This window comes from Nylanderia fulva, unplaced genomic scaffold (assembly GCF_048542155.1).
Source record: "Nylanderia fulva isolate GAGA-0341 unplaced genomic scaffold, ASM4854215v1 Scaffold8, whole genome shotgun sequence".
NCBI classification, from domain to species: Eukaryota; Metazoa; Arthropoda; class Insecta; order Hymenoptera; family Formicidae; genus Nylanderia; species Nylanderia fulva.
Window position 1 is genome coordinate 6533960 of NW_028190916.1, and position 26992 is coordinate 6560951.

A 26992-nucleotide genomic window follows, 5' to 3' on the forward strand; every position below is an offset into this window, starting at 1 on the left:
GATTCCATTTAAAATAAATGTAATTACACTATTCTAGTGCATGGTTGCATTAACAAAAAAAAACTTCGTGGAAAGCTAGTACTTATTGAATCATTCACATTTCTTCTATATTATTTTTCTCTATTTTCAACAGAACACAAAATATTTTAGCTGTTACATTTCTATGATTTATCTTATAGCGCGCGCGCGCACACACACACACACACACGCAAATATATGTACACACACATATATGTAATACATAAAGAAAGGATAAAGTTGCGAGTGTAACGTAAAAGATGAGATATTGGCGTTATCGTTCCACTTCAATTGTCATAGGATCCCTTTATGGTGCGACGCCTCATAAACGACGACGGGTCCTACATATCGATGGTTTCGATATATCGAAGGGGAAAAGAGAAAGAGAAAGAGAGAGAGAGAAAATATACAATATATATATAAATGTTCGTATTTTTAAATTCAAATATTACTTTGCAAATTCTCTTAATCTTTTATTCTAAAATTTTAAATACGCACAATTTAGATAACTTAGTAATTCAATTACATTTTAAAAATTTTATTTAAAAAAATGTTATACACACAAAATTTGTACAAAAAGTTTTCTCTTTTAAAGAAATTTATTTTTTATATTAATTTAAAAGTAAAATTGAATGAAAACAAAATATAAATAACTTAACGGTTCAATAACAATTATTTTATACAAAAAATATTTGGAAAACTTAAAATAAAAATTTAGTTTAAGTAAGATTTATTCGTGTAAAAAATTTTAAATATTATTGAATAAAAATGGGATTTTCATATACACATATAATTTAATTAGAATTACTTTTTATTAATAATTAGAATTTTAAGATAAGTATAGATACTTTTCTTAATTTTTAAATTATTTAGAATGTTATTTAAATTATTCAAATTATAATTATAAATAAATTTTTCTTTCAAGGAATTTTTTGTTAATTTTTTTCAATTTTCAGATATATAACATTATCCGAATAACATTTGTTAAAAACAAAATAACATTATATAATTTGTATATCATCATCAAAAGTGTCTGAAAGAGTGACGAGATCCAATTTATTGATTCTGTCTGCTTTTCAAAAATGTTTATATAATCATTACGCTAATGATACATGTTGCCCTCGATGAAGGGATTTGTAATCGTAGGTTATAAGTTAGATACAACGATTCCCTCAGGCACGTGTTCGAGATGCCCCTCTTTACTAGATACTAATCTTTTCGGTCTCCCCTCTGATCCCGCTAACAATAATCATTTTTAATCAATTGTAATGTTACAACTTGCTTCTAAGCGAATTTCGTATTAATTTTCGAAAGAATATATATTTATCTATACCTATAATCAAAATTTATATATTATTAAAAAAATAAAATAAAATACAGCGATATTTTTCGCTTCTGTTTCAACCTGAAAAATTAATATTTAAGCATATTACATTAGTATACATATAAAAAATTGCATATTACGGCACTCAATATAATTATAATTAATTTGAGTTATTTATATTTTTTGTATAGTTGGTTTTAGTTGACTGAAACAAATTGCATTTCAAAAAGAAAACAAGAAAGAAAATATAAGATAATAACGTATAATATACACTAAATGAATAATGTAGAGAATAACTAGGGTCGAAGAGCTGCCGGAGACATTGCGACCCTGTTTCACTTCAAATGACATCTTTGTGGAACAACACGACTGGCGCTGATGGCTGCCGGAAATTAGGTGATTGTTAAGCCAGGTTGCAAACGTCGGTTACTGACAGTGGGATTAATTACAGACATAATATCTATGTTGCACCGTATTCAGTGGAAACCAACTGGAGATCCTTAATATGTGAGAACTGTCACCCTAATTCGTATGTAATATAATGTAAAATATATAATCTATATATATAAACGTTTGTAAATTTTCTATATTAAATCCTCTAATTAATCCTCTCAATTTTTAACGCGTAAAAAATTAATTTGATAAAAACATCTTTATTTAGACTTATAATGTGATATTTAATTTGTATGTAAAATAACAAATTTTTAAAAATCAAAGTAAAAAAATTACATTTCTGTCTCATGTTTCTCGTGTAACAATAAATAGAAATACATTACTCTTTGTAAAAATATGTATGATTAGAGAATTCATATCTCGAAAATGTGAATAAAATATTTTATTCTTCAATAAATAGATTAATGTATCAAAATATTATACAGCATTGTTTTTAAACGTCTTATCGCTAGTACAAATTACTGCTCCAATCCAAGATTGTCGAAAGGGAGAAACGTTTCTTCATTGCAAAAAAGAATGTAATTTTGTGCCCAGTGCAAATTTAGGAAACGAGACGCTAACGAATGGCGGAAATGGCGCGATGCGCCGGACTTGAAAATCTATTATCGACGGAATTAGCAGTGCCTCGGGATACGTATTCCCGGCGACGTGGGCGCACGCACCCTTTGTCTACCCGCTAACGATATGGGGCGGTGGATAAGGGTGGCGCGGTACTCGCACACGGTCCCCTCGGCAAACATCAGACTCGCGTTAGCCGCCAGAAATCAGGGGGATATCCGGAGAAATTCACCCGAGGGAATCTCTGTGTGCCGTTGCGCCGTTATATCGAGTTTCCGAATAATTCGATCGTCCGCCTCTTTCGACCAGCCCTTCCTTCGATTCACTCCTCGCGAATCTCTGCAGTCTATTTTTTTTACAAAATAATATTCTTATTTCTGGACTTAGAAGTGACTCCAGAGTCTCTGAGAAGAGAAGGAGTAATATGAACAATATATATAAATCTTGAGATGGAAATTTTTAATATTATTATATAAAATAATATTAATAAGAATCTATTAACATCAGCTGTATTTGATTCGATTCGCTTTGCCTTTTAATTTCTTTAGATATACTGAGTATTTTCCTCGATTATATTTTGATGAATAAAATTTGCAGGAATCAAAATTGGCAAAATCAACAATTAAAGATATGAGCCAAATTATGAAGCGTTAAAATTAAAATAAATTTATTTACATATTTAAAACCAATCGACTAAAAATTAACATGACGAAGAACGGGGATACAATAAAATTATTATTTAGAATCGATCGATTACAAAATTAATTAGCTATAGCTATAACATGAAAAGTAACCCAAAGATAAAGAGAGAGAATTGAAAGAATTGACAAACTTTTCTGTATAAAAATACACTTTTACATTATTCCCCACCAACACATTAACGTTATATAAGCGTTTCAGGAACATTCGACCCTTAACATTTATAAAACATGTGACTGTCCATCTAGTCAAACGTTATAATACTTACGATTCATTTGAGGCTTATTCAATAGAATGATAAAAAATTGCAAATTTAATTGGGCACATCCATATTCTCTGTACACTAAAAAATATAAAGGCCCACAATTCATCGAGTGATACAAGTCTTCGGATTGTTACTGTTCTACACGGGCGTTCTCATCGTTAAAGGAACGAACCATTTGGCAGATTAACAAACGAAAAAACGTTTGTTAAACGTTTGCATAACGTTAATGTGTTGGTGGGGTTGATCTTCAAGTATATCAAGCATTTTTCGATATATTTGACGCGACGCTAATATATATATCGGGATTCAATGGTTTCTTATGGGCACCCAAAACTGTCAACGGCAGAAATGACTCGCGGTGGGTCCCATAAATTTCGAACAGACGATGTCTGGACCGATAGTTTCGCCAGATGAACTGCTTCTAGGCGTGGTTATGCGGGCAAGCATCCTATATATATATATAGTATGTACACAGGGGATGGCGGTTCTACTGATGGTTCTCGTAGTCTATACCCGTCATGGTGCAAGACTTGATGCTTCCGCAACTCCCGGGAGCATCGTAGCTCAAACTTGTTCCCCAATTCTCCGTAGACATCAACTATATTGAGAGAAACCCTCGAGGAATAGTGCATATATAGTATGTAACATTATTTTATGGAAGACATTTACGGGAAGTTCCACTTTTTCACTTTAATTGACTTAAATAAATGCATTGTAAAATCAATAATACATCAGTAAGTATTTGCTCTATGCTTTCTCCATTTTGTTATATTTTTTAAATATTTTTTTATATTTTTTGACATCAACTATATTGAGAGAAATCCTCGAGGAATAGTGCATATATAGTATGTAACATTATTTTATGGAAGACATTTACGGGAAGTTCCACTTTTTCACTTTAACTGACAAATAAATGCATTGTAAAATCAATAATTTATGAGTAAGTATTTGCTCTATGCTTTCTCTATTTTGTTATATTTTTTAAATATTTTTTGACATCAACTATATTGAGAGAAATCCTCGAGGAATAGTGCATAATATGTAACATTATTTTATGGAAGACATTTACGGAGAGTTCTACTTTTTCACTCTAATTGATGACTTAAATAAATGCATCAGTAAGTATTTGCTATATGCTTTCTCTATTTTGTTAATTTTATAAGAAATTTTATAATAAAAGAGAATTTATAATATATTAAATTCATTTCAAGAATCCATCCAATAAAATTAATCCCACATAATTGCTTTTATTATTATTTATATTTTACTCTCGCAATATAATATTAAGCAATCAAATATAAAATATTAAATAATAATACTTATGATACTAATCTATTTCAAACGTACAAAAATTTTGACATTACATCTTACTAGAAATATCTTAAAATGTTTTTTTCGGCTATATCATTTATATTATATCGATACGAATCGATTTATTCTACATCAAAGATAAAACGACTGTGTATTATCTTTATCTTGCTACTTTACGGCTCGATAAAAAAAATTCCATGTGCAGAAAGATCAGTATCGGAAAAAAAGAGGACGATAAACACTAGTTTTTATGTTATAGCGAAAATTGTATCTCCTTCCGATGCACGATCCTCGAACGATCTCGTCCGGTCTAATGCGAATCTAATGCTGCGATCGCACATCTGGAGCCGTAGAGGGTGGAAAATTGCATTATTTCTCGATGTCAAGATGTTGAAAAATGGAAGGCGCGCTCGAGGGATGAGAGAGCGCGCATTAAAAGCGGATTTGTGCTGTGCACTCTCGAAATTCACGTCGACCGAAATACACACCTCGTTTAATGGCTCGGGAAATAATCCGGAAATGACATGTGTGTGCGCGCGCCACAAGAGAAAGAATGTGCCATTACGCTTTCGCGAGTAGAGGGTATTATTAAATTCTTAACGCCGTTAAGTCGTTATTAAAATGCTCGCATGAAGATGATTTCGCCGTTAAAAATATAAATATAAATATAAATATGCACACAAAAATTCTCCATTAGTTAACATTAATTATAATAAATACAAATAATTATTTGTATTTATTATAATTAATGTTTAAATAAAAAATTAAAAAATAAATAAATAAATAAATATAAAAAATATAAAAAATATAATAAATAAATAAATATTTAATAATAATTAAATATAATGATTTAAATGTAAATAAAAATATTATGTGTATGTGTTTAGATATCACTAAGTTTCCTCTTTTCGGTCATCTAGAACAATTTTACACTTGACAAGACAGAACTAAATCCCTTTATGAGAAGACTGATTGCATGAAAAATATAATAATAATAATATAAATTCAATTATGATTGTCGTAGAATAATTTAGAACCAAAAGCAAACTTTTCATCAAGATTACCTGTCGATAATAATTCAACTGCAAAAATTTCAATTTTTTCCCCCTCGTCTCGAACTGTAAATGACAGTAGCGAGTTCAGTTTGCGAACTGCTTATGATGTCGCTGATCAAAGTCAGCGAATCATATTTATATAACAGATGTCTTGCTTCTTTTCACGAAATTAAAAGATTTAACAAAAAATAATATTATATATATGTATATATATTAATACATGCCTATATATATGTATATCTAATAATATTAAAAAAAAGTTTATAATATTAATTCTGCTTAAAATATTTCTAATTTATAAAGCCCTCACTTGCAATGGTTAAAAAAAGTGTTCACACATATCACACAACCATTTTTTTTAAAGCACTCTCCCTTTTTTTTCGCTGTCAGCCCTATGAAAATATTGGTTACCGTCAACTCGAATTTGACGAACAAAAGTGTCGGGCGCCTGTCGGAAACGGAGAATGATATTTCCGGGAAAAAATGAAGGGGGACTCGATATCTCCGGTGGAGAGCGATAGGAGAAAAATTGAAAATTTTGCTCGCACAAAACGTCGCGTCACGTCGCTCGTTCGTACGTCCAGCTAATTTGCATACATACTCGAGCGTATTTTATCAATGTGTAATCGTATAAATTAAAGGCAGGGAGCCAATGTTGGTCATATTTTTCATTCATTGCGATTAATTTTCGCGACACGCGACACGTGTGAAAAGCCCGATAGATTATCTTTATGTAAATAAATATTAAAGGAACGAGACTTTAATTTAATCTAGGATATCTTGGTGACAATAATTATTATGAAACAAAGTGTATTTATATATACTTACACATTTATAATAAAATAATATATAATATACAACAAACAATAAAAATTCTATGAATTAAAATTATGTCGCTACATAATAAAAATTCAATGAATTAAAATGTCTCGACATAATTTTAATTCTTGAATTTATTATGTCGCTACATAATTTTAATTCATCGAATTTATTATATGGCGACATAATTTTAATTTATCGAATTTTTATATTTTTTGTTTTTTTATATTTTTATATATATTATTTTAAAAAATTTTCTATTTTTGAAAATATCGAGAATCACATGTATTTATATTCTGCTCATCTGATTGAGAAATATTCTAGATTAATATATATTAGATTGTTTCTGTTTTTCCGCAAATTAATCTAAAAAAAGAGAAGTTCTTTTTCATATTTGCTATACTTGTTAATATTTTAGTATTTTGTTTATTTGTCATACACACACATACACATTTTACCTTTCGTGGCAAGAGGAGAAAAGCCATTAACAAAAACTAAATATTTCAGCGGCCGAAATTTAAAACAAAACACAGAATATACGTATCCGCAGAATTCTATTTATAATTTTATATAAGTTGTGTAAATAAAATATAAATTTTATAATATTAATATAATATGAATTTTATATTAAAATATTAATATTATAAAATATTATATACACATTTTTTATTTTGTAAATTAAAATTGTTAATCAATAAATTAGATACTTTTCAAGTATAAAACTGTTTTAGAACCGACCGATATAAATTAATATTATATATACACACAAAATTAATATCGTCGCTAACAAACGACCTAATTCGTGACATGTGCTCGAGATTAGTGTCATAATATTATGCATAATTGCTCTTCGAGCTGCCAGCTGCACGCAATTTCAGCGTTGCCTCATAATAATTACATTTACTCGTATCATTCATGGAAAATTGCGCATAACGATTCTTTCGTAGAATAAGTAATAAAAACATGTATTTAATTATTTATTTTTTCTGTATCCATATTTCAATGATTGCAATTTTTATAATATAATTTTATTTTAAAAAAATATTTATTTTAGAATTAATATTAATATTTTTCATTTATATGTTATGCAATTTATATACGTAAAATTTATTTTTATAAATTTTATAAATTTTATCTCGAATTCACGAAAATTTTTATGTAAAAATCTGTAATTAATATCATAAAAAACTTTATAAATATAAAGTCACTTTTCCTACAAAAATAAATTTTAAAATAAATTTAAAAAAATAAATTTAATTTGTTTTAATTTATTATAATAAAATTTTATGATATGAAAATTATTATTAATACTAACTTAATTTTAGAACTGCTATAATAAAGAATTTATTTCCTGAGATAAATAAATTCTGCATACATATTTTTTTCATGATATGATAAAATTAATAGAAATTAATGATGTATCACACAATCAAATAATTTAATGCCTTACTAGTAAATAACTTGTTTAAATTGTCAAGCGAAATACGCGCGATCATTGTCTTAAGTCGCAGTTAATCATGTTCGTCGATATAAAGCAGAGTTATGCCAAGTTTCAAACTTTCAAGTGCGAACCCTTCTCAAGCCCTATTGAAATTTTGCGTCCTTTCAGGAAGACATCGTCCATCTTGTCTTTCAAGTGAATAGGAGAGAACACCCCAAATGCTAAATTTTAAGATTTATCCTGACATAAATAATTTATATAACTGTTTAATATAAATAGTTTATAAAACTAAAATCCGATAACGAGAAACAAAATCGCTTTTTAAAGAAAAAACAAAAAAAAGAGAAATAATAAATTAAAAAATATTAGATTTTATTATTATAAGAAACAGAATTTTTTTCATCATCATTTTTATAATATATTATTGTATAAAACCAATAGAAATATTTATTAATCATAAATGTCCGTTACAGTAAATCACTTCTATTGCTCCTTGCAATAGCAAGTTTCTTGATTAATGCAAACGATTAAAATTTGCAATAAAACTGCAAATTAATGGAATTGATTTATAGAGGCAAATATAGAAGATTTAATAGATATTTGGCCACCCGGTACACAATGCCTTTTACGATATTGTAAACGCAATCTCACATACATCACGAGGAGGATTCTACGCGATATGGAAATTATTCGCGTGAGATTTTCCCCATAAATTACGAGAATTAATTTGATTTAACCTCCACCGCACGTGGCGAGAGTGGTTAATATGTTCTCCGCATTATTACATGAGCAGAATTTTTCCGAAATACATATTGCAATAAAACACTTGTATATCTTTTATATTTAACATATGTAAAAAAAATATATATGTATATTAAATAAGTAATAATGTTATTAATTCCTTCAAATTTTATATATATTTTGAAAATATTTTATCGTAAAATAATGTTTATAATAAGAAATTGATAGGTGTTTGATACACACTGCAATTATATTAGACGTATCGAACATTAGATCTCGATATAACTATTATCGATTGTACTATCGATATGGATGTAACGTCCATTTTTGTTCTTTCTTCACTTGTATCTTTTCTATTATTACGTATAGCCGTAAGCATTCATTAAAGTACAACATATATGTATTAAGTCATTGCGTTATTCATATACACCTATCCTTTGAGTTATATAGATAAAGGTAAAAGGTGTATTTTCTGCTAACAAGGTTATGGGCCCAGGACGGGTAAATAAGTAAATAATCACATTAGTCGAGAGAAAAGTAAAAATAACCTAACTCTTAGTGGAAGGTTCTCGATCGAGGCAAATAAAACACACATTCAGAATGTCCTCGTTATCACAGATTGTTGATCGCATTGACAAATTAAATGGTGCAAATTATCGGTCATGGAAATTTAACATGAAGATGACCCTGGTACAAAGAGAGTTGTGGCAGCATGTAACCGGCGAAGCTGCCTTGCCGGACGGCCACACGCAAGAAGATGGAGAACGTTTCCGGAATAAAGAAAATAAAGCTTTGGCGACAATTGCTCTCGGTGTCGAACCTGAACATCAAATACATATCCTGGACTGTAACAAGGCATCTGATGCATGGGAGGCATTACAAAGAATTTTTGAACCGAAATCTCGTGCAAGGATTCTACAACTAAAGAAGCAGATGTTGTCTATAAAACTGGAATCGACCGAGACGATGAATTCATATTTGGCAAGACTGAAGACATGTAGTGACAGTCTCAAAGAGGTAGGATATGAATTTAGAGATGATGATTTAGCATACGCTATGTTATCAGGTCTTCCGGATACATATGATGGAATAGTAATGGCGCTTGCAAATTTGGATGACGAAAAATTTAAATCGACCGAAATCAAAGAAATACTTATGAACGAATATGAACGTCGAGCACTGAAGGAAGGAGGACAGCCTGAGGAACCATCAAAAGAGGCATACCATCAAACAACTAGCAAGGAAACTAGTAAAGAAGAAAAAAGAAGGTGCTTTAGATGTAATAAAATAGGGCATTTAGCAAATAGTTGTAATGCAAAATTGTTTAATGCGAAAGGAACTAAAAAGCGTTACGGATCAAATACACATAAAAATAGTAATGTGTTATTATTAGAGTTAAATAATACTCAGCTAGATGATGCATGGTTGATAGATAGTGGAGCAACCCACCACGTATGTAAACATAGAGAATGGTTCGATAAATATAAAACAATAGCTAACGAAATAATTTATTCAGCAGACAGTAAAAATAGTGATACTCTGAAAGCTGTAGGTGTAGGTAATATAAAAATACGAACCTTTGTTGGTAATAAAAAATTCGATTTAACGCTACTAAATGTATATCACGTTCCAAATGTAAGACGTAACTTATTGTCAGTTTCTCAAATAGAAAAAAGATACAAAAGACTATTGATAGATAACGGAAAACTTAAGATTCAAGATAAAGAAAATAATATGATAGTGGGGGAAGCTCTATGCGAAAATGGTTTATATATCGAACAAACAAAAGTCAATTTCAACATCTACTATGGAAGCTGAATACGTTGCGTTAGAAATAGCTGTAAAAGAAGTTATATGGTTGGATATGATGTTCAATGAATTATCACAGACAATTGATTTAGACATACCATATAAGCCATATGTCATTAGATGTGATAATAAATCGGCAATTGACTTTACAAGAAATAGAATAGAGAGATCACGCACGAAACATATCGATATTGCTTATCATATTACTAGAGAAATGCATGAAAACGGTTTAATTGAATTAAAATATATCTCATCTAATGATAACGTGGCAGACATCTTCACAAAGCCATTACCTCATACTGTAATAAATAAACATATTGAGAAGTTGGGATTACAACTAATTGCAGAGTGATCATAGTGGGGGATTTGATAGGTGTTTGATACACACTGCAATTATATTAGACGTATCGAACATTAGATCTCGATATAACTATTATCGATTGTACTATCGATATGGATGTAACGTCCATTTTTGTTCTTTCTTCACTTGTATCTTTTCTATTATTACGTATAGCCGTAAGCATTCATTAAAGTACAACATATATGTATTAAGTCATTGCGTTATTCATATACACCTATCCTTTGAGTTATATAGATAAAGGTAAAAGGTGTATTTTCTGCTAACAGAAATTAAAAGAGATTATATGTAAAATATTGACTGACTAAAACAAGAATCTCTACAATTTTATATACGTATAGATATTAAAAAAAAATATATATATAGTATACTATGTAGAATATTTGAAATAATTAAAAAAAAAATAATCGGCTTCTTATTTTCATAATAATTAAGAATATCATATGTATACGTAAATAATATACATAATTATAATATTTATATTTTTCTTTGTCTTCCTATACATATATTTAAATACATAAAATTATTATATTATTAATTGTAAATCAATCAATTCACAAATTAAAAGAATAGTTGACGTAATGTCACTCGCTCGAGCGAGATATTTCCCGTGGATCTTGAATTCGGAACGAACGATACACGGTCGTATTTGACCTCGTCAAAAGAAAGGCCGACAACAAAAAAATGAACTTACCGTTCGTAGGAATCCGGGGTCGTACAGAGCTCGTTCAGCATGCAGTCCAAATCGGTCGCCAGGGAATTAAGCAACTGAAAGACAGATAAGAAGTTTAGGGTCAGATCGAGAAGACTATAAAAATATTCTGTTTATTATCTCTTTTATAATTGATGAAAAATACTATAAAATTGAAATTGCCGATCAAACTATTTTCTTTTATTTTTAATATATCAATTTTAATTGGTTCAAATTTAAAATCTATTTTCAAAATAAATTTTATCTCAAATTCATGAAAATTTTGATGTAAAAATCTGTAATTAATATCATAAAAATATAATTTTAATTCATCAAATTTTTATTATGTCGCGACATAATAAAAATTCGATGAATTAAAATTATGTCGCGACATAATAAAAATTAAATAAATTAGAATTATGTCGACACATAATAAAAATTAGATGAATTAGAATTATGTCGACACATAATAAAAATTAAATGAATTAGAATTATGTCGACACATAATAAAAATTAGATGAATTAAAATTATGTCGAGACATAATTTTAATTCATCGAATTTTTATTATGTGGCAACATAAACTTTATAAATATAAAGCCACTTTTCCTGAAAAAATAAATTTAAAAATCAATCAAATTTAATTTGTTTTAAATTATTATAATGAAATTTTATGATATGAAAATTATTATTAATACTAATTTAATTTTGGAAACTATATACTATAATAAAGAATTTATTTTCTGAGATAAATAAATTCTGTATTTCAAACAAGACACTAAAATAAAAAAAAAATACAAGAATAAAAATTATTTAATTTTAAGGAGAAAATATATGATAAAAAAATTCTTCTTCTCAAAATCATTATCATTGAACTTTCAAAATCATTTGTTTTTCTTATTATATAGCTTATTATATTTTTCAAATATTTATTCTTATTTTTCATCATTATTATTAAATTATATTACTATATTTTATTGTTATCACTAAATATTTATTTGTTTTAAATTTTATTATAAATCCGATTTTGAGATTCTGTATAAAATGTGGCATCGAGAGACAGTAATCGTGGCAATAATAATCGTCACGAGGTTTCTTAACGTCGTAGCAGTACAGTAAATTCCTCCTATATTTGCATTGTGTCGGCGAAAATCGGAAGGCCGGAAAATTAGAAGGTTTCCGTTCGCGAGCACTTTCGCAGAATCAATATTGAGCGTTATAGGGGAAGAAGCGATCCGATAAAGCTGCCACGATAGCACGTGAGCAGGAAAATTGTATATATCTGTTTGCACAGTTGAACTTCCGCGTTCTTTCATTCGGCGTACGAAAGTATTTTTTTACATTCGCGAATCTATCCATTTCATTTATTTATAAAAAGAAAATATTCTATTGTCTAAAAATTGTATTTTATATAATATATATATATATATATGTATATATATAATATTATATTATTAATATTATGTAATAGATTATATTTTATATAATAATGTATTAATATTAAAAAATATAATCTTAAAAATAAAATTATCTTTCAAAGAAAATACCTTAAAATTAACGAAGAAGATAAATATACATAAATCAATAGGAAAAAAAAATAAAATAAATATTATCTAAATAGGAAGATATTTTTTTCGGTAATGCTACGTCCCTCTCTCTCTTTTATCGCAGCTGCAAATGCCACGATCATTAGTGAACCACAATCACCCTGGCTCGTATAATACAAGCGCGTACTTGCGGTACACAGAAATGCATGAGCGCAATTTAAATACGTGTTTTCCTCTCTCTCTCCAGAGAGACGAGAATTATACCGCACGGAACGGAGCTCGAAGGGTCATCGTGAAAATGTAATTGCACCCCGATCATATCCCCGACAATCCTCCCGCCACCCTAGCCGACAGATAGAACGAACCGCAATCTGTCACTGCTGAGTATCGACTGTACCGTTACTGTCATGTCACTCGTATTTACAAACTTGTGCTTTTAAAAGTTTCACAACTTCGATGGACGGCCAAACTATACATGCCGCCGCCGGAGTTCGAATTTTTTATTCTTGCACGACCCTCTGAAATATTCCCGAGAGGAGCGCACATCGCTTTTATACAACTCCCGGGAAAAATATATTATACATTTGTATTTCCATTCTTCATAAGTTGAATTTTCCTATTGTGTTATACATATTAAGTTATGTTATTTCATTTTTGTTATAGTATATAGGAAATTAAATGTTTGTAGTAAATATATTTATAATATATCAATATAGTATTTAAATATATTTATAGCATTTGTTATAGAATAAATAAAATATTTTTAAAAATTAATATTTTTTACACTACATTAATAAATCTGTATATATATTAATATATATATATATATTAATTATACATTTAATAATTCTTAATAATAATTATGTGTTTAACCCTTAATAATAATTATAAGTAATAGAGAATAAATTATTCTTATATATATATATATTTTTTTTTTTAAACGTTATTATTTTTTTAATCAATATTAGTTCATGTGTTCATATTTCACGATTGTCGATTAATGTTGTTACAATCCTGAAGAAATTTTCCTCGTCCAGCGTATCAATAAGAAAAATCACGAAAAACAGAGTCGGAAGAATTTGACAAATCGAGGAGAGGCTACGGTATGCATTCAGTATCTACGGAAGGTGCATTCGGCGTACTTTATTCAGCGCGTGAGTCAGTGGAGCGCGAAACCCCATAAAATCGGCGAAGCGGTTGAATATTCCGGCTGTCGAACTTGAAGCTCTCGCTTGTGAAGCTCGCTAGAATCGATAGAATTCGTAGCAAAAAAAAAAACGCAGTAACTGGGAAACCTTCGTTGATCCGACGAAGTGTAAACTTCAAACCATCGGAAGAATCCATAAAAATAAAAACCCTGACATTAATAAAAAAAATCTAAAGATGAATCGCGACCACGAAATTCGTTTAACTAAATATATTTAATATATTAAAAAAATATATTTAATAAAATATATATTTAATATATCAATAAAATATATTTAATATATTAACAAAATATATTAATAAAATATATTTAATATATTAATAAAATATATTTAATAAAATACACATTTAATATATTAACAAGATATTTTTAATAAAATATATTTAATATATTAATAAAATATATTTAACATATTAATAAAATGTGAGTATACAGTCTAAAAATATAAAATATAGGAGAAGCAGATGAGAAAATATTAATCCATGTCGACTATATTTAACGCGTGAAAATAATATAAATATATATCCTAAGATACGGAATTCAGACATCCCCGACCACAGGCTGATTTAATTAAACAAACGGCGCGAAATCGAATTAAACGTATCCGCCATCGCGTCGTTACGCAACGTGTTGCGTGCTTTGCTTCGCTTCTTCTTCAGCAAGCAACGTCGGCCGCGATGAGTGCTGATTGGATCTAATCCGTTTAATTCGGGGAATGAGTTTCAGTGGACCATTTTAATTCGAGAGAGTCCGCTTTGCGTCGCGCTTCGAGCTCCCGTTCGCTTCGAGCGCTCTTCTTAAGCTTCTCGAGAGCGTTGATTCGGGCACGCTATTGCGATATTGAACAGCCTTTTACATTCGTTCCCTAATGATCGTAGTCGAAACTTGAGAGTCCAATTTCACGAGAATGTTACAATTGTTCAAAAGAGAAGTTTCCCTACTTCAGTCTTCGCCTCCAAGTCAACTTTAACAAGATTGTAAAATTCGAAGGAAGAGATTTCTTGGACAGAATGAAGTGAAGATATCCGCGGATATATTTCAAATACCAAGATAAAATATTGTACAAGGATATAACAGAGGCAGAAGAAGAGAGAGAGGGAGAGAGATACTTTATAAAATACGAAAATATTCTATCCTCAGAATCATAAACAATTTTATTCTAATTTAGTTTTCTATTTAAAGTGGATTAAATAGCATCAAAATTTGAAGAAATATTTAGAAATTTAGATATTGAAGTCTCCCATCTTTATTTTTATCTTAAATAAAAGAAAATATTTCTATATTTATGTAGTCCAAGAGAAAAATTTTATTTCATTTAATATTTGATTCTATTTTATTTTATGGTTTCCCTCTAAAATCGAATATCAAAAAAGGTGAAATATTCTCGAATAGATATAAAAAAATATTTTTATATAAAAATATATATTCATATAAAAACATATATAAAATATATTTTATTTTATGGATTCTCTTTAAAATCGAACATCAAAATTTAAAGATTAAGAAAAAGATAAAAAATCCTATACCTCGCGCGAATATTTAGATATAAAAAATATAATACATATATAAAATATATTTTTTCAATAAATATAAATGAATCTTATTTGAAGTTTCAGCTCTGTTCTTCAAGGCGATTTTTTTTTCCACGTGCAACTACCTAACAAGATTTAATATTGTGTGAAAGAAGATAAAATAATAATATTTTTTTCATTCAGCAAACGGCACATTTTAAATAAAATTAAAATATTCAATTTATGCACGCGCGTAATTCACGAGAAAAGTTTCCTCGTAATTTATTTCAAGTCAAACATCAAAATTTAAGAAATAATTGTTGTGCGTGTAAATGATAAAATCCCATCCAGCACAAAATATTTTTAAAATCTTTTAAAGAAGAATTAAATTAAAAATTATTTTTAAGAAAAATTAAATTATCTTTAAAAAATTAAATTTTAAAGAAAATAAATATTTTAAAAATCTTTGAAAAATATTTCTTAAAAGCTAAAATAATTCTCAAAAATATTTTTAAAATGTTTCTACGTGTCCGCTTTATATGTATATCGCACCTTTATCAGTCCCATATACGAGACTAATTTCGTGTATGCGTGTACATATACACATGTATTTCCGTGTCGCGTATTTCACTGGAATGTTTTACGAATATGTTGGAAGAACAATGGCGATTAGCAGCGCAGCGACAGCATATACGGACAACAATTAAACGGATCCTCGACCGCTGCTTGTTATCATTAATGAACGACGCGACGCGCCGGCTGCATAATGCACACGCAGGAATACACTATAATGCAGAAGCACGTCGGGACAGGAACCGGAGCTGATAGCGACTAAACACAACAACTAACAACACGAACGCGCCGATGAATATAAAGGAAGGCCAAAATAAACGAATCGAAGGTTTGCGTCCGACTAGCCGACATGTGTCTGCCGCAAAAGTCCAGTATCCACTGTGACGTTGTCGTAAGAATGCGTTTAATAGGATCGCGCGGGCGGGAAAGGAAAATATAGGGTGTCCCCCAAAAATGCGCGTAGTTTTATTTCGCAAAATTAAAATATTCGATTTACGCGTAATTTACGAGAAAAGTTTCCTCGTAATTTATTTTAAGTCAAACGTCAAATTTTAATAAATAATTTTTATATGTGTAAATGATAAAATCCCATCCAGCATAAAATATTTTTAAAATCTTTTAAAGAAAAATTAAATTAAAAATTATTTTAAAGGAAAATTAAATTATCGTTTGAAAATTAAATTTTTTAGAAAAGAAATATTTTTAAAATCTTTTACAAATATTTCCTAACAGATAAAATAATTTTTGAAAATATTTTTAAAATGTTTCTATGTGTCCACTTTTCCATGTTTAAAAACGTTTTTGAATATAGATTTAAACTAATATTTCAAAAATATGTATCAAATATTTAAGGAAATATTATCTGAGCGATAAAGAACATTTTTAAAAATATTCCTAAAACCATTTAAAAATGTTTTTATGCAATATTTTATAGAAATATTTATATATATATTTTTGAAAACACTCATAAATTAATCTGAAAATGTTGAGAACAATTTAGATACAATATAATAAAACTATTGCAATATTCTATATTGTATCAACATGATGTTTCACGTAAATAGCAGATTAATTAGTTTAAAATTTATTTTTCATAAAAAAATATGATTGAGTAATTGACAATTAAAGATAAACGACAGTTTTCTGATTTTTATACATGCAAATAAACAACAGATCTATTTTAATACAGATATTCTTCAATTTTTCGATGTCGTCTCGTCGAGATGAGAAGACTATTAAAATTTGATTAAAGAACCCAACATTAATTAAATATTATTCAAGTACCTATATAAGATTTCCATATATTTTTTCATTATTTACATTTTAGTATATATTTTTCATGATCACGTCCAATATATCATTAATTTTGCGATATAATTACTCCTATTTTTCTCACGCAATAAAATTAATTTTTCCTTGAAAAAAATAATTATCATCATTTTTTATTTAATGTAGAAGCGCGTAATTAAAATTAACGCTATCTACAGGGAGAGAAGAAAGAAGATACCGAGAACAAAGGGAGAAAAAAAGTAGAAAAGCAGACATGCGCGCGACGCATTTATCGCGTGCGAAACGTGACTCATCGCGAATTGTTTGGACGATTACGCATTTTATCATAGCGCAGTCCTGTCGATTTCACCTGCGTACGCCATAACTATCGGGACACACTGTGTACGAGAGCGACAGCTGCGGCCGATTAGCTGCGTTACGTATTCTCCTCTGCTGACCAGTGCGGGGTGATAAGGCCACTGAAAGATATAGTATATGTGGGAGTGTGTATGTGTATGTGGCCTGCAACGTGCAGATGAAGACGTCGATAGACGCCGGAAAAGCTTTAAGTAAACCGGATGCAACTCGGCGATATCAAATAAAATAAAAGCATCTACTTACGAAAATAAACAGGTGCGATTAAATATTCATTACATTTGTAACAATAAAATTTTATAAAATTTTGAAAAATAAAGGAAAATAAAAAGAAAATATAATAATAAAAATTCGATGAATTAAAATTATGTCGAGACATAATAAAAATTCGATGAATTAAAATTATGTCGACACATAATAAAAATTAGATGAATTAGAATTATGTCGAGACATAATCAAAATTCGATGAATTAAAATTAAAATTATGTCGACACATAATAAAAATTAGATGAATTAGAATTATGTCGAGACATAATAAAAATTAGATGAATTAAAATTATGTCGAGACATAATAAAAATTCGATGAATTAAAATTAAAATTATGTCGACCCATAATAAAAATTAGATGAATTAAAATTATGTCGACACATAATAAAAATTAGATGAATTAGAATTATGTTGAGACATAATAAAAATTAGATGAATTAGAATTATGTCGAGACATAATAAAAGTTCGATGAATTAAAATTAAAATTATGTCGACACATAATAAAAATTAGATGAATTAGAATTATGTCGAGACATAATAAAAATTAGATAAATTAAAATTATGTCGAGACATAATAAAAATTCGATAAATTAAAATTAAAATTATATCGACATATAGTAAAAATAAAATAAATTAGAATTATGTCGACACATAATAAAAATTAGATAAATTAGAATTATGTCTACACATAATATAAAATAAATAAAAATTATGCGGGTAAGAAAAGAAAAAAGAAATAAGATTAAAATAAATTAAAAGAAAAATATATAATAAAATAAAAAATAAATATAATATAAAATCAATAATATAAATATATAATATAAAAATATGTATATATAGAAAAATTGTTGTATATAATATTTCTTGTATCTATTAAATAAACATATTTATTTTAAATTAATAATAATTTTTTTACTCATACGGTTCATCTTGAGTTTATTTTTTTATAATAATTTTTTTATTTCAAATAATATTTATATTTATTTCTCGAAATTAACATTATCAGCTCAATTTTTTTGCTACTAGATGGTGCATTTGTTTTGGTAATAGTAGGATAATATGAATTGTCTTATCCATTGTATTGTAATACGATGCCATTTGCGAGTTTAACGCACATTATACGGTAATCTTACTAGGATTAAGATATCAAGCCACCTTTTCATTGCTACGCACTGTATTCGTATGATGGTAATCGTAACAAATTCATGTTTTCCATAAGAGGAGAAGGGATCCATAAGGGACGAAAGAGAAAGAGAAAGAGTTAAAAAGAGCAAAACTATAATGTTTATTTAAAAATTAATAAATTATTTATTTGTAGCGAAAGAAACTGCATATATTTTTTATGATATTATAATCTCTTGTTCAATTATACCTATTCATTTATTTCATTTAAATATCCAATTATATAAATATAAAATATATTCATGATAATTTTATAGCAGAATTAAAAAATATTAATTTTCAAATAAATAAAAGCATCTACTTACAAACTAAAACAAACAGGTGCGATTAGATATTCATTACATTTGTATCAATAAAATTTTATAAAATTCTGAGAAATAAAGAAAAATAAAAATAAAATATAATATATATAAATAGATGCATAATATATAAAAATAAATAAAAATTATGCGGGTGAGAAAGGAGAGAGAAATAAGATAAAAATAAATAAAAAGAAAAATATATAATAAAAAATATATAAAAAATATATAATATATAATAAAACAAAATTACGTAAAAAAATAAATATAAAAAAAAATAATGTGTCATGTTTTAATACGAATCGCGATGAACTGTAATGGCTCGTCGATGACGAATACAAATCATCCAATTCATATAAATGAAGCAACCGAATCCTTGGACGAAACATCCCAAAAAGGCAATCCGTCACGTAACCAGAGCAAGAAGAAGAAGCGAAGAAGAAGACTCAATACGACACATTCATATGCATCACGCATTATTATGCGCATATACATAAATAACTGTCGAAACGCACTGCGCAATGATAAACCAAATTTGCATTTTCGATAGCGATCTTTGCTTCTTTTGTCGCATGAAAATATGAAGGCGTGATAACACATTTTTTTACAATGCACGCAATTTCACTTTGCTACAGTTATTGCTGCAGCGGCATAAAATGTGCATTTTCGATACGCGACTCGACGCAAATGCAGTAAACTTTAATCTAAACTTTAATGCAAAAAGAAAGAGATCGCGAAAAATTTATCACGCTTATGTTTCGTTGCAATAAAATAACAAAAGATTGTATTAAAATTTGTATATATTTTTTATAATTTATATTATAAATTTTATTCATAGTTCTTTATAGAAAATTTATATAAATAAATATAAATAAAATTTATAATATAAATTATGAAAAATATATAAAAATTGCAACTTATTTTGTTCATTAAAATTTTAAATTTTTCAAAGATATTTTAAAATGCATCCTTCCCTTTCGATTAAAGAAAGAATTTTATTCTCAGAAAAAAATTTTTCAAAATAATGCTTTCTCTTTTTTGTTATTAATTTTTATTAATCCACTGAAGAATCAACTTTCGATGCATTACACAGGAGAAAACGTCACTGCCGCGCACGAATTTTTCAATCTTCAATCACTAACTATTTATATCGTCTCGCGCGATATTAAAAAGTCGCGACTCGTCGGCGGAGGAATCCTCCGAGAAATTTCATTCGTCTGCAAAGTCGACAAAAAGAAAATAGAGATGATCCTCCCACCTCGTTTCGCATCTGTTTGCCTTTAATCTCGCGCAGAATTCGAGTGACAGGAGCAATCGTCTAGTGACATTTTCTGCGATTTAAATAACAAGTTTCACTTTCTCGTACATATCACGTAAAGAAACTTCGAGGTATTTGTATTAAACTATCAATATAAAAAATACAAACACGTGTATATTATATGGTATATATATTTTTTTTTAAATATATTTTTTATATATTTTATTTAATATATTTTATTTAATATATTTTATATTTTTTTATATATTATAAGTTGTATATATATAAATATATATAATTATAAGAATTTCATGTATTTATATTGTAGAAACATACACACACACACATATACATATATATGAAATTTATATATGAAATAATTTATACGTATTATTTATATATTTGAAATTCTGTATTACAGTAGGACTGAGATTGCGAGTAGTATTATAATAAACGAATAATTTTATATACCAAATATTGAAGTGCCGTACTAATATATCATCACAACACCATTTAATCGCGCGTGTCGTAGTTGACTGAACTTAAACATGAATGTGCAGGCACTGAATATCTAGAGATCGATACTAGTAGTAACTGGTTCAATTGCTATAGCAACATCTGATCAAAACAGAAGATATGTAGTAAAAGCGTGGCATGCTAACAATGTGAAAAAAGGAGAAAAAATATTTTTATATCTTCTCTTCCTTTCGTATGTCAAAATATTTTTTACTTCAAATTTTACTTATTAAATATGTATTTGAATAACCACTAAATAAGATAAATGAAGAAAGATAATATATACATATGCATATATCATTTATCATAAAAAATAAATAAATATTATTTTTAATTAACTAAATAATTTTCCGTAGAGAGATTTATCCAGATAAAAGTTATTTACAAAATTATTATATAATAGAAGTTAATTAGATTTGTTATTATACAATATATCCGATATATCCGATAATAATCCTAAATGTAAATCCATCATTAAAATACTTGTTGGTGAAATAGATAAAATTTTGTTGTGATGATGATCTTTCGTTCCACTTTTAATCTAATAATGTTCATTTATTCTATCTATTATTTTTTTGATTAGTTTAACATCTCTCTTTTATAATTTTTAAATACTCAGAATTAAAAAAAAGTATTTTTATTAACTGTGTCTAAAATCCTATTTTATTAAGCTAAAATTCGCTTATCAAATTTAAAAAATGATTCTTTTACTTATTTATCTTAGCTATATTTTTCTTTGTCTACTCACAAACTAGCTATTTCTAGAAATATATTCTGTTATTTATGGATTCTTATCTTAAAATTTTTCATATCAATAACATAAACCTAGAATAAAACATTTCGTTACAAAACTAAGGGAGATTCAGTCAAGAAAGAGGGACGAATGTGAAAAAGTGAATCTCATTGCAATAAATCTCATCTTCAATCAACTTAAAACGATGTTAAATTATTTGAAAGGGTGCAGTGCTAAAAGTCGAAACCTCCAAAATGTATGACGATGCCTCCTTCAAATAATTTTTATCGTGTAAAAGCGCGCCTTTAAGTCGACGACTTAAAGGAGATCAATCATTCTCGAATCTTTATATGACATTTTTTAAAAATAAACTAAAAATGTATAATATATAAGGATATTTTAATAATCTTAAGAATTAAAAATATTAATCAGATTAATAAAGCCAAAAATTGCAGACATTTTTAAATGTATTATAAATAAGGAAATAAAAAATATAGGATGTAACTCAAGAAATAAATAATAATCTTAATTATTAAAAAATTAATTGAATAAAATTTACAGCGACAAAAAATTATTAAAAGTATTGAGACAAGAAATTATAGAATTGGAATGGCAAAAAGTTTAAACTTGCTTGATTAAATGTACAATAAATAGAGTATAAGTGATTAAATATCTCTTCTTAAAATCCAAGCAATTATCAATTGGACATGAATAATTAATCTATACAGCTTTGGCATGTTTATAAGTATTATTTTTTATACCAAACCTACGCACTTTTAATTTAATGACAATTAAGGCTGATTTCTTTGTAATATTTCGTTCTCTTAATTTTAAATTTGCAATATTCAGTCTTTTTTTATAATTCTCTTTATGCAAAAATCATATGTAATTTTAAATTTACTATTTTTATTTTATTAGAACATTATTTTATAAGTATTTATCCATTTTATTTATAACATTATTTTATAGCATTTATACATTACTAGCATTTTCTATGTGTAATTCCATGTTCAGTGAAATATTTTTAATTTCGAAAATATTTATTTTTTTAATATTTTTATTAATATTTTTTTCAGTGTACAGTCGAATTTTTCCTTTCCGAGAGATATATATCTTCCATTTGAAAAACATTTTAAGAATATATTTCATATGAAATTCCATATAATCTTCCATATAAGTAGCAATATTGCATGATTATGCTGCAAAAAAAAACCCAGCATAATCATGTAATTTTACATAAATATTTCTTTCAGTGTACAGTCGAATTTTTCCTTTCCGAGAGATATATATCTTCCATTTGAAAAACATTTTAAGAATATATTTCATATAAATTCCATATAATCTTCCATATAAGTAGCAATATTGCATGATTATGCTGCAAAAAAAAACCCAGCATAATCATGTAATTTTACATAAATATTTCTTTCAGTGTACAGTCGAATTTTTCCTTTCCGAGAGATATATATCTTCCATTTGAAAAACATTTTAAGAATATATTTCATATGAAATTCCATATAATCTGTAATCTTCCATATTGCATGATTACGCTGGGTCGGAAAAAAACCCAGCATAATCATGTAATTTTACATAAATATTTCTTTCAGTGTACAGTTGAATTTTTCCTTTCCGAGGGATATATATCTTCCATTCGAAAAACATGCACAATTATCCTGGAATATGAAGTGGATTGTCTGCGCGATTATATGCCTGAGCACGGCGAGGTCCGTTTCCATCATCGCCAGCCCTCTCGTCGACCTTCGTATTAGCAGCCACCCCATTGTCCCGACAGCTTAAAAACGTTTTAAACTCAGCGCGGATAAGAACAGATGGTCTCCGACCGGGTAAGCTACGCGCAACTTAATGCTCCACTGAATATTCAGGAGTAGTTTTATAGTGTGTGATCTCCTACGCAATTTTCGCATATCTAACGTATGTACGAGATAAGCCCATTTTGGGCTATCCATTACTCGTTTTGTCTCCTAGTTCAATTCTGTCCATAATTTTAAGTGTCGAGGTCGTAAATATATCTTATTTTCAACCTCTTCTAATCCCACAATTTTTTCAATTGAGTTTATATAGTATATATATGTGTTGTTATATGTATATAATCTTTATTATAGTATAAAATAAGTAAAATATATCTCTTTTATAATATTTTTGTAACTAAAATACTTTTAATTATACCATTAAAAAGTTTAATTTTTTAATTACCCATACAGCACAAAATATTATGAATGTTTTCAAAAAATATTTCTATAAAATATTGCATAAAACATTTTAAAATGGTTTTAGGAATATTTTGAAATGATTTAAACGTTTTGTGTGATAACATTTTTTAGAATATTTTAAAAAACTTTTAAAAATATTTTGAAAAATGTTCTTCTTTTACAGATAATAAAGCTCAGATAATATTTTCTTAAATATTTGATATAGTATATTTTTGAAATATTAGTTTAAATCTATATTCAAAAATATTTCTGAAAATATTTTTTAAACATGAAAAAGCAGAAACATTTTAAAAATATTTTCGAGAATTATTTTCTTTTAAGAAATATTTTTAAACGATTTGAAAAATATTTTGTGCTGTATGGGTAGTAATTGTATAACTAAAAAATACATTTCTCAAGAAAAATTTAAATTTTAAAATTTAATTTAATTTATATTTATCAAAGATATATATTTAGACAGTATTATTTCTATAAATAATTAAATTTTTATTGCATTTCTCTTCTTGCACGCAAACGCTCGGGTTATTTTCCTCGCTAGTGCAATTTCTCGAAAGAAAAATGGATTCTTACGAAGCAAAGTAGTGTATCCCTGTGTAGTATATTCGAACGATCTATCACGTTTTGAAAATGTATCCAGGGACCGGAAATGAAAGGGAAACATCGCGAACATTAATTCTACAAAGATGCGATATCTCGCCCCCAGATGCATGACGAAATTTGCATTAAAGACAGGATTTCGCCGACGGGTTTCCCCAGATACCACGATGACGCTTTACTTTTCGTTTCTGAAGCATTGCAATCCCTTCCATCACTTTTTATGTGTGTCATTTATAATATTTCCTCTGTATTAAATGTTCAATATATATTTACCTTGAAAATATTATGAAAAAATGAGATATATATTATTGGTGATATAAATGTCAAATGTAATTATTAATTTTATTTAATTACTAATAAATTATACTAATTCAAAATTAATAGAGAGAAGTAAAACTTCAGAAAAAAGAGGAATATATCTTGATAATTTATAAATCACGATCAGAATGATCGAAATTATATTCTGATGATCCTTGCTCTTAATACATATATCATTATCAAGATTTAAATTTTCTAAGAGCTTTGTTAATTTCTCTACAAAAATTTAATTCGAAAAATTTTGTGTTTTATATCTCGATATATTTTTTTAAATAAATCCCAAATATAATATACCTATATATTGATCAAACACTCTGTAATCAAAAAATAAAACTCTGAAATTATTTTTAAAAAATATAACTAACATTCATAAATATTATTCAGCTAATAATATATCTCTTTAAAAAGCCTGATATTTTATTGTGTTATTTATATTAGTTGTTTTGCCATTTGTCTGCTTGCGAAAAAATTGTGACAATTTCTACAGCAGGGATATGTTGAATTTTAAATTCTCGACTCGTGTTCGAAGAAAAAAAATCTAGGGAGATAAAAAATAGAAATAACGCACGCATAGGTAATCAAAGCGAAGTTTTTCCAGGCTCGCCGAAAATTTCCGTGCGACAGCACTCCCCCGCCTTGCTGTGATAAATGGCGTCAGTTTCTCTTGTGCGTCACGCAATTTCCTCTCTTGCAGCGGCAAAGGACACGCTTATTCGCATCCCAGCTTACCGCGCGCGAATATTCGCGCTGGGACACGTGCGAATTGCCGACTATGGGGTGTCTGGATAAAACCTCCGGATAACGAATCGATTTTCCCTCAAAATGTTTCGACAAAAACGCTCTTCTCCCAAGTAATATTTTTCTTACAAAATTATTTCATTGAAAAATAGAATATAAAAATTAAAATAATAAATTCGATAAATTTGGTAAAAAATTCGTGATTGATGAAGCGCTTAACAAATGAAATTTTCGAAAAATAAAATAATACATGCGATAAAAAATTCGTGATTGATGAAGCGCTTAACAAATGAAATTTTAGACAAATAAAGTATTAGAAAATCCAAAATGTATATATTTACGATTTTGGAAATCAGAAAGTGTAAGAAAATCATTCTTTATACGATAATATTTTTAATTAAAAAAAAACTTCATTTTAAATTGTTTTTAAATTATTATTAAATAATTAAGCTTTCATTAAGATTTTATCAACTAGAACAAGATATTTTTTGATCACAAAAATCAAACATAGTTTTCATAATTGTGAATGTTACTAACTGTTAGTAATTATATAATGTAATATACTCACCAATAAATAACTGGATGCTGTGCTGCTAGTAGACTCCCTTTTCCTCTGGGATCCGAAATCCCTCTGAATTAGCGACGTCATCTTTCTCTCATATTAGTTTATGATCATGCAATAAATTTCACACACAACACTCATTTATCTCGATAAACTCAAATAATAAATCAAAGAAAAGATTAACACCACACACAAATTCTATTAAAATAAAATATCACAAAACACACTTCTCACATATACATCATTTTATCAACGATAGATCTGCAACAAA

At 27.8% G+C, this 26992-nt stretch overlaps 1 protein-coding gene across 1 annotated transcript in view; it reads right to left on the reverse strand.

Moving 5' to 3' along the window:
• The window catches only part of spri (Src homology 2 domain-containing protein sprint), a 152989-nt gene extending 126014 nt beyond the window's left edge, over positions 1-26975 (reverse strand). Inside the window, 2 exon segments of the mRNA XM_085489140.1 lie at positions 11546-11619; positions 26728-26975. Of these exon segments, the coding sequence (XP_085345266.1) occupies positions 11546-11619; positions 26728-26808 (155 nt within the window). The 5' untranslated portion in view covers positions 26809-26975.
• Positions 26976-26992: the final 17 nt, after the last annotated feature.